This window comes from Mugil cephalus, chromosome 11 (assembly GCF_022458985.1).
Source record: "Mugil cephalus isolate CIBA_MC_2020 chromosome 11, CIBA_Mcephalus_1.1, whole genome shotgun sequence".
Lineage (NCBI taxonomy): Eukaryota > Metazoa > Chordata > Actinopteri > Mugiliformes > Mugilidae > Mugil > Mugil cephalus.
Genome location: NC_061780.1, coordinates 16,143,167 through 16,157,468, shown reverse-complemented (window position 1 = coordinate 16,157,468; position 14,302 = coordinate 16,143,167). Strand labels below are relative to the sequence as shown.

General features: G+C 39.6%; 1 protein-coding gene across 5 annotated transcripts in view; it reads left to right on the top strand.

Moving 5' to 3' along the window:
* Positions 1–14,302, top strand: part of LOC125016588 (CUB and sushi domain-containing protein 3-like) — a 211,037-nt gene that overhangs the window by 156,870 nt on the left and 39,865 nt on the right. For all 5 annotated transcript variants that reach the window (XM_047599156.1, XM_047599152.1, XM_047599153.1 and 2 more), the window contains 7 exons: positions 388–576; positions 3,431–3,616; positions 4,493–4,687; positions 6,266–6,439; positions 8,602–8,775; positions 9,429–9,602; positions 11,868–12,053. In XM_047599156.1, coding sequence (XP_047455112.1) covers positions 388–576; positions 3,431–3,616; positions 4,493–4,687; positions 6,266–6,439; positions 8,602–8,775; positions 9,429–9,602; positions 11,868–12,053 — 1,278 coding nt within the window. The remainder of the gene's footprint in view (positions 1–387; positions 577–3,430; positions 3,617–4,492; positions 4,688–6,265; positions 6,440–8,601; positions 8,776–9,428; positions 9,603–11,867; positions 12,054–14,302) is intronic.

The following is a 14,302-nucleotide window of genomic DNA, read 5'->3' as shown; positions in this document are numbered from 1 at the left end:
GAATGGAATATTAATAATGTGAATTTAAGGACTACTCTGTGCTCTGTGCTTGAGTGATAAATTGATGTGACAATCCTCTGGCGCATTCCCTCATTATTGCTTGTGTTGGAAATGCCTACTGAAATAAAAGAAATGCATTTAAAATGGAGCCTTCCTGTAACAAAAAAAATGATCACCCAAGAGTTCTAGAGGTACTTTGTTAATGCCACTCATTCTTTTCTCTCCTTTGTCTACCCTTTTCTCTTAATATCTGCCTTTCATTTCTTTTCCCTTGACTTGTTTTCACCTTTTCTCCTGTTTCTCTCTTCTCCGCTTGCTCGTTCTGCTTTTTGTTTTTTGTTTTTTTGTCCTCTACTCTCTTTTCCTCTATTCCTGTGTCTCTTACAGCTATGTACTGCAGTACTCCAGACTCCCCACAACACGGTTTTGTAGTGAGCCAGACCGGGGGTCATCTTAACAGCATGGTACGCTGGGCTTGCGACAGGGGGTACAAGCTGATCGGAAAGGGCTCAGCTGTGTGCAAGAAGACCACCTATGGCTACTACGCCTGGGATGCGCCGGTTCCTGCATGTCAAGGTGAGTTCACTGGGCCTGGCAGTCTTTTATTTACAACGTCAAACCTGCCTCTTCCCTTATTCTTCTGGTCACTGCCTCTGCACCCCTGGTTTCTGCAGGCAGACAGGGACTCACTCAAGGCATCCAAGTATCTCAGACCAAGTCCTATTCCTGTTAATAGTTGAACTAAATCCAGCCTGGTTGAGTGCCAGCGCCCTGCCAGGTGGAAAGTAAACAGAAATCAATCCTCCCTTCTTCTGTCAATTTCCACTTCTTCAAATTACTTTGGCTAACTTGCCATTAGCATGCAGTGTCTGCTGCTGTTGGGCCTCATTCAACTAATTGGGTCCTTTGATGCGCACATGTGAAATGTGTGCATTAACGCGCGCATGATTGCATGCGCTGGCACAGACACACGGCAAACATCAACAGATGGTGTACTCAATTGGATTTTATCATGATGCAGTGAAATCAAAATATGTATGTCATGTGCTCTAAATGATTTAAAAACACTTCCCACCTGTGATTGATTCCATCAGTTGGTAATTGCACACAGCTTTTCCAAAGCACATAAACTGAACCTTGGCTGCAGATCAACTAATATATTCATACAGATGCTGTCCATCTGCTATCTGTTTGATGGCAAAGATTACATTACACTATGTAATTCATTCCCGTGAATGATATGCTGAGAATCCGCAGGATATTAATCTGTCATTTGCTGTGTTTTCATCATCGATATGTGCAAAACCTAAATATCGCATAAAAAACTAGTCTCTCAAATTTTGCTAAAACACCTTTATGCTCTCGTGACGTTTTTCAGAAGTATCGATATAAAATGTATCGCACTGTAATGTGACCAGTTGATATGAAATCCATCTTCCTCAACGTGAAGTCGCAGCTCATGCGCAGAACACCTTTCAATGGAAACATGTGCCAGTGGAATTGTACTTTATCAATATTTCAGAAACGTCGCTTTTATTTTGCCATTATTTTAGTTTTTATTATTATGGAAACGTAGCTACTGTTAGTCAAGCATCTCAAAGAAAAACCAATGGCATATAGATAGAAGATGTCCTTTTTGGCAATGGTAATACAGTATTCACATTTGAATTGGACATATATCCAGTGAGGAAAAGCTACAGCAGTGGTAATCTTTCTTTGACCATACTGCTGATTTCTTTCTCTTTTAGACAATAGTCCTTCCTCTGAACATAATTTCTTTTTCATCCGCAGCCTCAGATTTTTTTGTTTTGTTTTGAATGAGAATTCACACAACACTTGATTCTCTTAGTTGATGTAGATGCTGGCAGTCATTGCAGGAAAATTGCATTGCCATCAGTGCTACTCAGGAATGTTACCAAGACAGAGTTTAATTTTGTTCATTTAAAACTTTTGTGCTCTGTAAAAAAAAGAATGATTCATCTGGAGCTGATGGGCTTTATCAATACTAAGTCAAAAGGTTGAATGTAACAGACGTTAATTTATATATACCAGTATTTAGCTTTAGATCATCACCTCTCTGAACATTGAACTCTAAACACTAAAATGTGTTGATTGATATCTGTTAAATTGCCACTGAGAACAACTTTAAATTGAATGATGATTGATTCACAGTGTGTTGAGGGGCAATGCAGTGGCTGCGTGCCATGTTTGCCTACCTTTTATTCACAGTGTGCGGTTACTATTGCTGTTCCATTTAAAGTATGTTTTCATAACCGTTTCCTTTCATTGGGACCCTGCAGATGTCGGTTTCTTTGCTCTGTTCAGGCACGGTTTTAATAAACGCCTTAAACCCTTCTAGCTCCAGCTTTCACTTCACTTCGGTCTTAGACCACAGTAACTCAGATTTACTTTGTGTTTGCAAGGGCACACTGCTGCTTGGGGGCTTTTGTAGTGTGCGAGTGAGTCCTTTGTTTGCATGTTGGTGTTAACATTAAAACTTTACTGGTTGCATTCGTCACTACAGTTAGTGTATGGTTTCACATTATACACCAACAATGGAAATAAGAAGTATAGTATTATAGCTATAGTATAGTATTTTATTTAACAACTTTTGGGGCACGCTGTACGAGCGTAAAATTATAGTACTCCCAAGTTTCAATGTGAGTCTGAAGCACAAAATGACGCAGGACATGATGTTTGTTCACAGTACTATAAGAATGTTGTCATAAATGGACAACCTTCAGATATAGTCTGAGTATCTGGAACTTAATGCCCTCACACTTGGAGATCCCACTTGTAATCGGATCATCTGGGACACCCAGGGCCCGACCTACCGTTCTTGAAAACATTCTTGCAAAAATACCTTAAAATATTCATGGAGGACTTTTTGATAACCTTCTTGCAGTGTGCGAGACAAGTTCTACTCCTACTTTATATTTTTTGTGTTTCTTCTACCTAGTGATGTTTTTAACCCCAGTTTGTGATTTCTGAGAAGTGTTTACGTGACGGAAGCATTTCAGCATCATTATTATAAATGCTAAAATGTTGGCTGTGGCAGTAGGCGTACTGTTTTACATTCTAGCAAATGCAGCCCTCTGCATTGTTTGTTTCTGAAGTCTGCAGTGCCATTGTTGGGGGATTACTTCCTTTTGTGTTTTTGTTTACCAAGATTGCAACCATTTGAAAGGAAATAACAAACAGCTACTTACATAAACTGGAAAACTCCATGTGACTAGTTTTGCACTATGGGGTTGCGCTCAGTGCCGGGGGGAGTACATTCACACACGTATTTATCACTTCCCAGCAAAAATGTGACTTTAAATAGAACGCGTGGCTGCCCACCAAGTTCCTGTTTACCAGACATCTCTAGCATCCCTCTTGCACTGCGTGAAAACGTGTGTGTCGTCAATGGTCTCCTTGCTGCCTGCAGCTGTGTCATGCGGTGTGCCCAGTGCACCAGTGAACGGAGGTGTGCTCGCTGCTGATTACTCCGTCGGCACACGGGTGACCTACTTCTGCAACGGCGGCTATCGGCTCTCCTCCAAAGAGCTGACGACGACAGTCTGCCAGCCAGACGGCACCTGGAGCAATCACAACAAGATACCCCGATGCATTGGTGAGTAGAGAATGCTGAGGGGATGTAGGCGAGGTAGAAGGGTTTTCGAAAGATGAGGTTACCGCAAAAAAAAAAACCCGTGGCATGATTCAACCATGAGAATTTGAAAGATGAAAGGATAAAAGTCTTTTCATAAAAACATTATAGAATCTTTTAGGGCTTATGAAGGCTTTTCATTTCGATAACCGCTCTGACAAGGCTGGAAACTCTGGAAGCCGTAGCAGGATTGAAAGCTTGAATAATAGTGATGGGGAAGGGTTATAGAGAAGGCAGTCGAGGAATAGTGCTTGTAGAATATCAGACTGACTCTTTTAACAAAACTATATTCTAATACAAGGTGATGCAAAAAATGGACTGACTTCCCACTGAACCATTAGTTGCAGTTTTATTACAGTTTTATTGTGAGTTACTGATTAGACAGATGGATGATGCAGAGAAAATAGTAAAGAAAAGAAATGTGTAACTGACACTAGGGAGTTCTACATGCCAGTTCAACTCCTCCAAGTTTGAAAGTCGGTGTAAGGAGTGATTGACACCATTGTTTTCTACTGAGACCAATGTTTATTCCCTGCTGTATATGTCTCACAGCAAAAAGGGAAACAGAGTTTGTTTGGGAACATTTGGTTTGGAGACATATGATTCATAAATAACTTTTTTGTGGATGTCTGTATAATTGAAACACAAGATTATGTTATTCTACAGCTTGAATTATTTCCTTCTGCGCTATTTGTGGTTTCTTTACATGATTGCTACATATGTTCGCATGATTTGACTTTGTACACAAGATAGGAGGAGGAACTGAAACGTTGAATCTGTTTGAATGTTTGAATAATGTCAAATCCGCATTGAGTTGTTGACTTTTATTTATTTTCATAGTGATGACATGTCCCAGCCTTAGCTCCTTCACTCTGGACCATGGGAAATGGCGGATAGTCAACGGCTCCCACTATGAGTATGGAACTAAAATAATCTTCACCTGCAACCCTGGATACTATCGTGTTGGGCCCGCCCACATCCAGTGCCTGGCCAATGGAGTGTGGAGCTGGAGAAATGAGCGGCCTCGGTGTAGAAGTGAGTGACTTCTTCTCTGATCTTCCCAGAAATTAACTGTTACCTCTGGTTTATCGTGACTTTATCAACAGAATCCACACGTAGTATCATGTGCATTTCAGTAGTTTCAGTGAACAGGTAGAAAAGAAATCAGTTTTCCAGCCAAATTGAAACTTCAGGTGGGTCAAAGACGAGACATGTCAATTCTGGTGTCCGAGGCATATTCATAATAGTAAAAATAGATAAAAAATTTTAAAAAGTACAATTTGTTACTCAATTCTCCCCACTTTACTTGCTCATATGAGTATTTACTGTAAGAAATAAAAATTTACAGAGATATTTAGCTCAAAAGTACAAAACTGTCCTTCCTGGATAACGTCTGGGCTAAAGATCTAAGTACAAAATTATGCTAAAAATGTCAAAAATCTTAATAAAGGCATTAGTGATACACTGGTGCATAATTGTGTTGGTGTTTGTAATGACACCTACAAATATAGTAACAACACTAAGCTCATTTACATTTTTATTCAAGAAATACTTTTGTCCCCATTTTTGGATTCTCAAATGTCCTTCCTGTGTATCACACATAAAGTGGCTATATGACCATATTTGGGTTTGGACATTCATGTTACAGGGTGTTGTATCAGCCAACAGATTCTGAAGGACCCCAAAAGAGATGACAATGTCAGTAAATCTCTTAAAATGTTGATATTTTGACCTTTTCGCTCAGTGGTACGTGATGTACCACCATGATGTGTCTTTCTGGATAACGCTAATAACACATTTATAATTTTTTTACATTTTAAAATGATTTATTTCATGTGAAATATGACATTGATGTGTTGAAGATTAGGCTAATGTTTTACACAGTAGACCCAGTTAGTGCCCGATTATAAAGGAAAAATAGTTGTTTTGTCCTTCCTGTGTAACGATATGTCCTTCCTGGATAACAAAGGTATTCTGTTACCCAGGACATGTCCTCTGTTAGAGAGACTGGACATGTTAATCAATTCAGTAGCTGTAGGTTTTTAGACATTGATTTGATGTTGTACTGTTGTTCTTTTATTATTATTAATAGCAGCTGATTTAGATTTTTTTTTTTTCACTTTTAAAATCCTTATACGTCTTTGACCCAGGTACAAATTTGACTTGAAGAATGAAAAACTTCTTCACCTTTCACTTAATCAGAAGCTCAACGCGTCACCTTTGTATTCTTAACTTACTCCTGTCTCAGGGTTAGACATTGTATATTGTGGGGGATGAAAGTAAAAGCTTTTCTCTGCTTCCATTGGAGCGGCTTTTTCTTTCTTTTTTTTTTTTGAGAAGCAAAAGAGCCAAGTACCCCGTGTACGGTAAAAGGAGATGTCAGGCAGCAGGATGTAAGATGTGGGACAAAGGCAAACACCATCATTATGTGATGGTACAGGTCACCTTTTATCGCATTAACGTCGGTAAGAACGGTGTAAATGACTGCACTCCCATTGACTCCGAATGTGTAAGCCAACTCCCATTCACTCTTTCCTTCTCTTTTGTTCCCTCTTACTCTCCTGGTGTGTCCTTCATCTCCTGCCTCTTACTACCCTCTTTATCTTATTTCAGTCATTTCCTGTGGCGATCTTCCCACTCCTCCTAATGGGAAAAAAATTGGGACTCAAACTACCTTCGGAGCATCAGCCATCTTCAGTTGTAACCTTGGCTATGTTTTAACTGGATCTACCGTTCGAGAGTGTCTCCTGTCTGGACTTTGGAGTGGGATGGAGACTCAGTGCCTGGGTAAGCAGGATGTACATGATATCTTTACAAGGTTTTCCTTTTTTTTCTTTCATATAATTGAATAATCATATTAAAACAAGGAAAAGTTTTAAATAGAGAAGTAAAAAATAATCCCTGTGAGCCAGAGGCTACAGATCTCTGAGCAGTCGCTTTCCAACAGTTTTTACTTCTCCCTCTTGGAGCTGGTGTCAGCTCGTCACAGATTTCATGTATGGTTATCTGCTCTAGGCACAAATCTAAGGTCTTCCTGACAAATGTATGTAGACATTCTCCCTGAACAGTCTTCTTGACAGTCGCTTAATGTTCTCCAGCTTATGAATAACTGGCAGCGCATGGTGGTACAATGCAGTTATTTGGTGACAACAGAACAACAGCGTCTTACATTGTACTCTGTATCTTTGATATTTGATATTAGGTCTTAACAAGCATGTTTCTATGAGGCTCGTGAATGAAACGCTGAATCTGCCCAGAGCTAAAATAAATCTGTTTCAGACAAGAGCTTTAACTGTGAATCACAGAAATTTACACTAGGGGAGTCCCAAAATAAAAATCCAGCTCTTTTAAAGGACAGCTTTGATCTGGATCAAAGATGACTCTTTTTTTTTGAGCCAACATTCCAAGAATAATACCAGACGCTATAATTGCCAAGTCTTTATATCCACTTTCTATAAATAATTAAGATGTACAAGCTTTTTATTGGTTCTTGCTGACATACTGGTATTCAGCGATGCCGCTGGAGCACGGCAGACTGATTCAGACCATGTAAAGATCATACGATCAAATTTGTTTTGCAAAATGCACTTTTGGCCGCAACCTTTATTGGTTCAGTGCAGTGAAGCTTTTAAGTCTGTGATGTTTGCCGTTAAGAAAATGTTCAATGTGAGAGAGCAGCTGTCGAGCTCCAGCGTCCCTGAAACCACGAGTCACTTGCTAGTCTCTGCCACCACAATTTGATGTGTTGCAAGGATAAACAAACAACAAAAAAAAGCATAGCACAGCACAGCCCATCACAGCTCTGTCCTGTGGAAGGAAATGAGACGTAATTACTTGAGCCGCATTCAAACCCACGCAGCAGCGGAATGTGAGCGTTTCCAGTGCATTAGTCCATTTATGAAGAGTGTGGCGCCAGCACTTCAGTCTCAGCTCCAGATTGGTTCAGTTCATTAAAAGAAGGACACCTTTCACTTGTTCTGTGATATGACTGACGGGGTTAACATAGCCGGTGACCTTTCGGTATAGACACCTACTTGAGCACTATCCACACAGAAATCTGGGTGCTCTCAACTCGAGTGTGATAATAAAACGCTCAGCTGAGCTTCCGGGTTCAGGAGTGAATTAGGGAAATCAGCCTCACAGTCGGTGGCAATTTCCCAGGTTTTAAGTGGCAGTGGAAATCTCTGCTAGATTCCTCCTCTTTGAAAGGGATTTATTGTAGCTGAAAGTAATACGATTATGTGCATGAGAGTATTGCACAGATTTTGAAGAGTTTCACATGAATCTCTCTGCCTGCTCTAGATGAGAAAGGCAAAGTTATCACCGCCAGTGAAGCTGAAGCTGATATGGCTTTCGAAATAATAATTCTGAGATAATGAGCTGAAAAATCTTTTCCAAATCCAATATGTTTTGTGAATGCGCTAACGGATTTTGTTATAATTCTGAGGACTTATAAAAACCAGCTTCCTCGTTTTGATTGGTAATGCTGTTGTCAAAATGCTAAGTCATACAAAGGTGATAAGACAATCAAAATTGTTTCCACCCTGTAGCCATCATCCATTAGTTCAGTGCGAGACGCTTTTCTGAAATGACAGAACATCAAACTTAAGCATCACAGCAATGAAAATCATTTATTGTGATTTTTGGTGTCAAGTGTCCATTACTAAAAGAAAAATGGACCTCATTACTCATGTCATATATAGCAGATACTGCATATGACAGCATACTACAAGGGTTTTATATATATATATATATATATATATATATATATATATATATATATATATATTATATATATATATATATATATATATTTCCTTTTACATCTTTATCTAATCTGATCTTTCAAGTAAGTGAATATTCTCATTTTAACAGTGACATGGACATCTGGAATAAATAAACTGTAGATCAAACCGTTTTCCCATATGTTGTTTTTCCTCTCCCTACAGCCGGTCACTGTGGCGTCCCAGAGCAGATTGTGAATGGTCAGGTGATCGGAGAAAACTTTGGTTACAGAGACACCGTGGTTTACCAGTGCAACCCTGGATTCAGACTCATCGGCTCCTCAGTGCGCATCTGTCAGCAGGACCACAACTGGTCGGGACATCTACCTGTTTGTATTTGTAAGTCCTTTAACACCGTCTCTTCAGAGCTGACCGGCTGCAAGTAGGATCTGAGGTGTTTGTGCATGTGATGAAAAATATACATATTTTTTTTTTACTGAGTTCAAAATTAAGAAGGATACAGGGTATATGTCTGTTTACTTTCATATTATAAAGAACCTCTTGATTTCACAAAAGGAAGCTGTGGATATTAAAATAGGAACACCGAACAAGACAGGCATATAATCATTGGACTGCATTATCAAACCAAAAATCAATAAATAAAAAAACACTGAACGCTGATATCAGCTGATTGTTTATACCCACCTTCACAATGTAACATCCACTCTCCTGTCCATGTATTGATGCACTGCAATATGCTGTTTACCCTTTCCCAATCAAGATCATGTCTCGACTCCTAATTCCCCTATTGTCTTCTGAGGTCAATTATATGATAATGACTTTCTATGATACGTGTCACTGTACGTGACCTCGGTCACTGCTATTGAATTTTCTCTTCCTCTCGTATTCTCTCTGTCTTTCCACACCCTGTGATCCTCACTCCTTCTCCTTTACCCTTTCCTTGGATCCCTCCTTCGCCTCCATTTGTCGCCTGCCCTCCTCTCTCCCTCTGCATTTTCGTCACGTACCTGGGTGTCGTGCGCGAACCTCAGCTGTCACATGCGGCCACCCCGGTAGCCCTATCTACGGCCGCACCACGGGCGACGGCTTCAACTACAATGACATGGTGCGCTTCTCATGCAACAAAGGCTACACCCTGGAAGGACCCTCCACGTCCCAGTGCCAGGCCAGCCGCCAGTGGAGCCAGCAGCCGCCGACATGCAGAGGTAGGGTTCAGCTACAGAATGTAGAAATTACTGTCAGCCTGAGTAACTTTAAAGTATCAGAAGGAAGCAGATGTAGCCTGACAGTTGAACTTGTGGTCTTGTTTAGACAACACACAAAAACTCAGACAGGGCAAACAAACAGGAATCCTGATAACAGGAATTAAGAATCAGCATTTAACATCACAGCAACTAACATAGGTCACTTATTTTAACACTGGAGTTGGAACAAAATGAGATGGACTTTGCAGGTGCTTAGTGATTACGAAGAAGCCAGATCGACCACAAGAATTGGAACAGCCGGGCAGATGTGTCGTGATGGCTCGGGAGTCGGCTGCCAGTGACTGCCAGCTTCCAGATGCTCATGCAAACAAGCAGAGTGGACAAAGGTTGTGTCACATGTCGGTTGATTTTAATGAGAAAAGTCCCCTACCTGCTTTCCTTCTCTGGTTAGAGCATTAGGCAACGACATCTGGAGGTTTGGCCACAGAGCAGAAGATGGCAAACTGAGAAATGAGAAGGGACGGGAAAGCAGTAATGAGGTTACAGCGGGATGTATAGGAAACGGAAAGTAAATGAGCCGTTGGTTCTACAAGTGTACTGTCAGTTTATGCCAAGAGGTTTGCTACAGATAGTGTTGGAGATAATTCTGTGTGAAACCACTCCAGAGAAATGTTAGACAGTTAAAGTATTGTTTCTGCTGGACAGTGTGATGGAAGCTAATTTTTTAATGATACTTAAAAAAATAATAATTACGGTATGTCTATTTCATGTATAGATAAAGATATCTGTAAGTGTAGTGTAAATATTTATTTACATTTTAGAATGTTATATATATATAATAAAATAAACATTGAATTATAGAAATGTATTTAAATAGTATCCATCGAGCGTTTAATTGGTCTGCTATGTCTGGATGGTGTTAGCCAGACCTTGATTTGCTAGTCTTTCTCTGCCCATTTAAAAATATCTCTCCTCTTGGCATGAATCTTTTTTGGCAGTTGCTGTAGATATGAAGCGACAACGTTTTTATTACTTTGAAAAGCACCGCAGAGACACACCTGGTGTAAGAGTGAGATCACATTAAACTGTCATGATTCCCTTTGTCGAAATATATCTCTTTGCTGCCGCCACTATTTTATCACATTAAGCCGTCTTTGTCGGACATTTGCATTATTGATTTTAATATGATGCTTTTGCTTTGAACTTTGAATTTCACTCTAATCTTATTTCAGCCATCTGAACCACGTTGTCAGCAGCGTGGGTTTGGAGAGGCTCCCAAAATGAATGCCTATGAGTTTGAATTTATGTTTAATAGATGTGCTTTTAGTTTTCAGGAAGAAGCAATATGTACTATTATTATTATTATTATTGGCAAGGCTTTATATAGCCTGTGTTCAGTCGTCTTCATGTTTGTAGAATGAAAAGAAAACGCCACTGATTAAGGCATGTCATCAGTTCTATTATTAACTCGGAAGCAAACGTGCTGACAGACAGCATTTACACAACATACGCTCCAACCAAAGAGAGAGCTTTCAGGAAATATCCCCAGCGATAAGACGGGGAGAAGTAAATTAGACGGCTATATTTATGTTGTCTTTTTGTGTTGTTGTTCATGGAGAGTAATTCTTGACAGAATTCAACTTAACCGTGTAACTTGATGCATCCAGCATTAATCAACACTGTAGACATAATATATGCAAAGGTAATAAAGAAATCCATCACACACAATTCATTTAAAAATTATGACAAGACCTTTACATTGCAGCAACAATACAATATGTATAGAATTATAGTTTAATTAAAAATTAATGTATCCTATAATTCATCTCCTGCTGAGCACTGGCAACATGTGCACTATGCGCATCTTAATGCCGTAGCAATGCATTTCATACATTTTCATTAGATAGGTTTGGAAATATTGCCAAGAAGTGAATATTCAATTTGGCTCAACGTTACTGTCCTGTGCTGTGCATCAATAACCCATTTGCATTGACTTTGAAAAACCTGAATAAATTGATATTTGTGAAAAGTTGCCAGAAATGGTTCTGATGTCCATTAAACAATATCACAGTGCACTTTTGATCAAGTGAATATAGATCATAAATTGAATCTATGAAGAGATGTAATAAAACTTCACTCAGGGCATGAGAAATACAGGAAAAGGGCAGGAGTCATTTTTTTTATATATATATTTAGTTTAACACGTAGTCATATGTCAGCGCAGTTGTTTTTGCTGAAATTTCTTTTTTTTCTTTTTTTCTGCAGTGGTTAACTGCACAGATCCCGGTATTCCTGCAAACTCCATCCGGGAGAGCAAGATCGAACATGGCAACTTCACATTTGGCAGCGTCGTCTTCTACGATTGTAACCCCGGATATTATCTGTTCGGCTCGTCGGTGCTCACCTGCCAGCCAGTGGGTCATTGGGACAAACCTCTACCAGAATGCATCGGTACGGTGACAAAATATATACATTTTTGCATGTATATGTGTATGTTTATGTATTTCTGCCTTCTGTCCTCCTTGGTGTGTTTTATGCAAAACATAATTATCTGACAAACTGAACCAGAGATGCGACTAAATGAGTTGGGGAAAAGTTCCACTCTCACCTGAATGTCCCCAATCTTCAATGTGTCCCCATTCTCTTCTCTGGGTCTTTATGGTACAAGCTGCTAAATGCTGTGAGCATCTGCGCAATGTGGGTACCCTGCGTGGTTTATGGTGATGCTGCCAAACTGATAAAGAGTTAGAACTACCGTAGGACCAGTTGTTCAGAAGGTAGCTAATCTTCCTCAGTACTAAAGACTTAAACTTCAACAAAAATCATTGATGGGCTGTGGGGGTTATCTGAGGTCGTAACGCTGCTCTCGGACACCTGGTTCACTGTGCACTCTGTTTGACCAGAGTCTGCCAACGGTAATGACCTATTTCTGGTTAATTTATCTCAGCATTTTGCACGTAGGCTCAAAAAGCACTTCATTTCATGGTAGAGAGATGACGGCCAGCATTTATTTTATCAAACTGAATAGTGATTAAAGAGATGCTCAGGAGCGTTTGTCTCAAATGTTTATTCACTGCCGCAGGCATCGGAGTCTTTGTTAAAAAATTAGCTTTGCAAAATTACTGAACCTCACTTTGCATTATGAGACTAGGCTGATTAAATGAAAACTCCCACAAACACACAGAAAGGTCAAAAGAATCAAGGGCTGACAAGGTTTTGTACCGAGTTAGTTTTCAGATTTTACAAGGTGTGATTGCTGTATGACATTTAGATGGCTTTTGGATAAGAACATTTTTATTTGCTTTAAATAAAATAAATTATTTAAGTGTCTTCTTTCAGCTCTTACTGAACTGTTTGGGAGACATGGTCATTTTAAAACATAATAACCAAATTGCAAGGGTTCAAAAGCATGCATGCACTTATTTAATATGCATGTTTGTTGTTTTTAATATGTATTAAAGAGAAAAAAATCAATGTTAATATAACTGTCAAGTTAATAAATACATAGATGTATATAGCTGGTCTGACAAAACTAAAAGAAGCAGGTAGACACAGCAAAATAAAATCATTGCATGTTGGTCATTTGCACAATAACTTTAAAGGTAACACAGTAGCCAAAATCATTAAGGTGGAGCATTAAAATAAACTGCTGGAGTCGTGTAACAAAACTGTGAGGACTGATGAAACAAAGATGAACTTATAAAAATGATAAAGCGGTGGAAGTAAATGCATGGCTGTCAATGGAACTGGCACACTGGCATTTATTGATTGAATCATGGATCTCACCGCTGCCGGGAGCAGCAGGATGAATGTAGAGGTGTACAGGAGCGTCCTGTGTGCTCAGATTCAGCCAAATAAATCAAAACTCAGTGGACTGTCTCTCAGCGGGACTATGATCTTTAAAAATTACCCAGAGCAACTGGAAAGTTTTGCAGGATGTGAAGTAATGAACTGTCTGAGTCAGTCACCTTATCTTGGTCTGATTGAACCACATTCTACTCGCACTGAAAGTCAAGCAAGAGTCAGAGATACCAGTAAAGGTGTCTGCTGTGAAAGCATGGGGGAACCTCACCAGGGAACTTAGAGTGGTAAACACTTAGTTTCTACAGTGATCAGCCGCAATATTAAAACTGCCTGTCAAAAAAAAATGTGCATGTTCCTCCAAAACATATCTTACTTATATGTGACGAGGATTAGACTCAGGCACTCTGAGGGGACAGCAATTAGGTGGGTTCCACATGCATAGATCTGCACAGATGATTGGTGTTATTCACTTCTGTCACTGGTTTTAATGTTGTGGCTGATTGGTGTAGGTTGAAGACCTCACGCTGTGATCACTTTGTTTGACTTCATGTAATCCTGCCTTAAAACCTCTGGTCTTTTGGCGCAATATTCTAAAGGGGTTTTGTTTCCTGTAAAGTTCTTTGTATCTTCATGTAGCCCTGCTCAAATTAAAGCTCAGACTTGGCACTTTAATTAAGGATCCATTATATTACTTCAAATTAAATATGTTAAAGAACAGAAGAGCTGTAACTGTCCAAGTACTGGACTGTAAGCCAGATCGTCTGCAGAGGATGAAAGAATAAGTTTCTCTTTTATAGTATGAAGGCACATTAATCTCCTTCAGTACAAGCTCCTTTGAACTACATATACATTTAGACCACTGTACTGAACTGGTTTCTGGTTTGGCAGCTTCATTC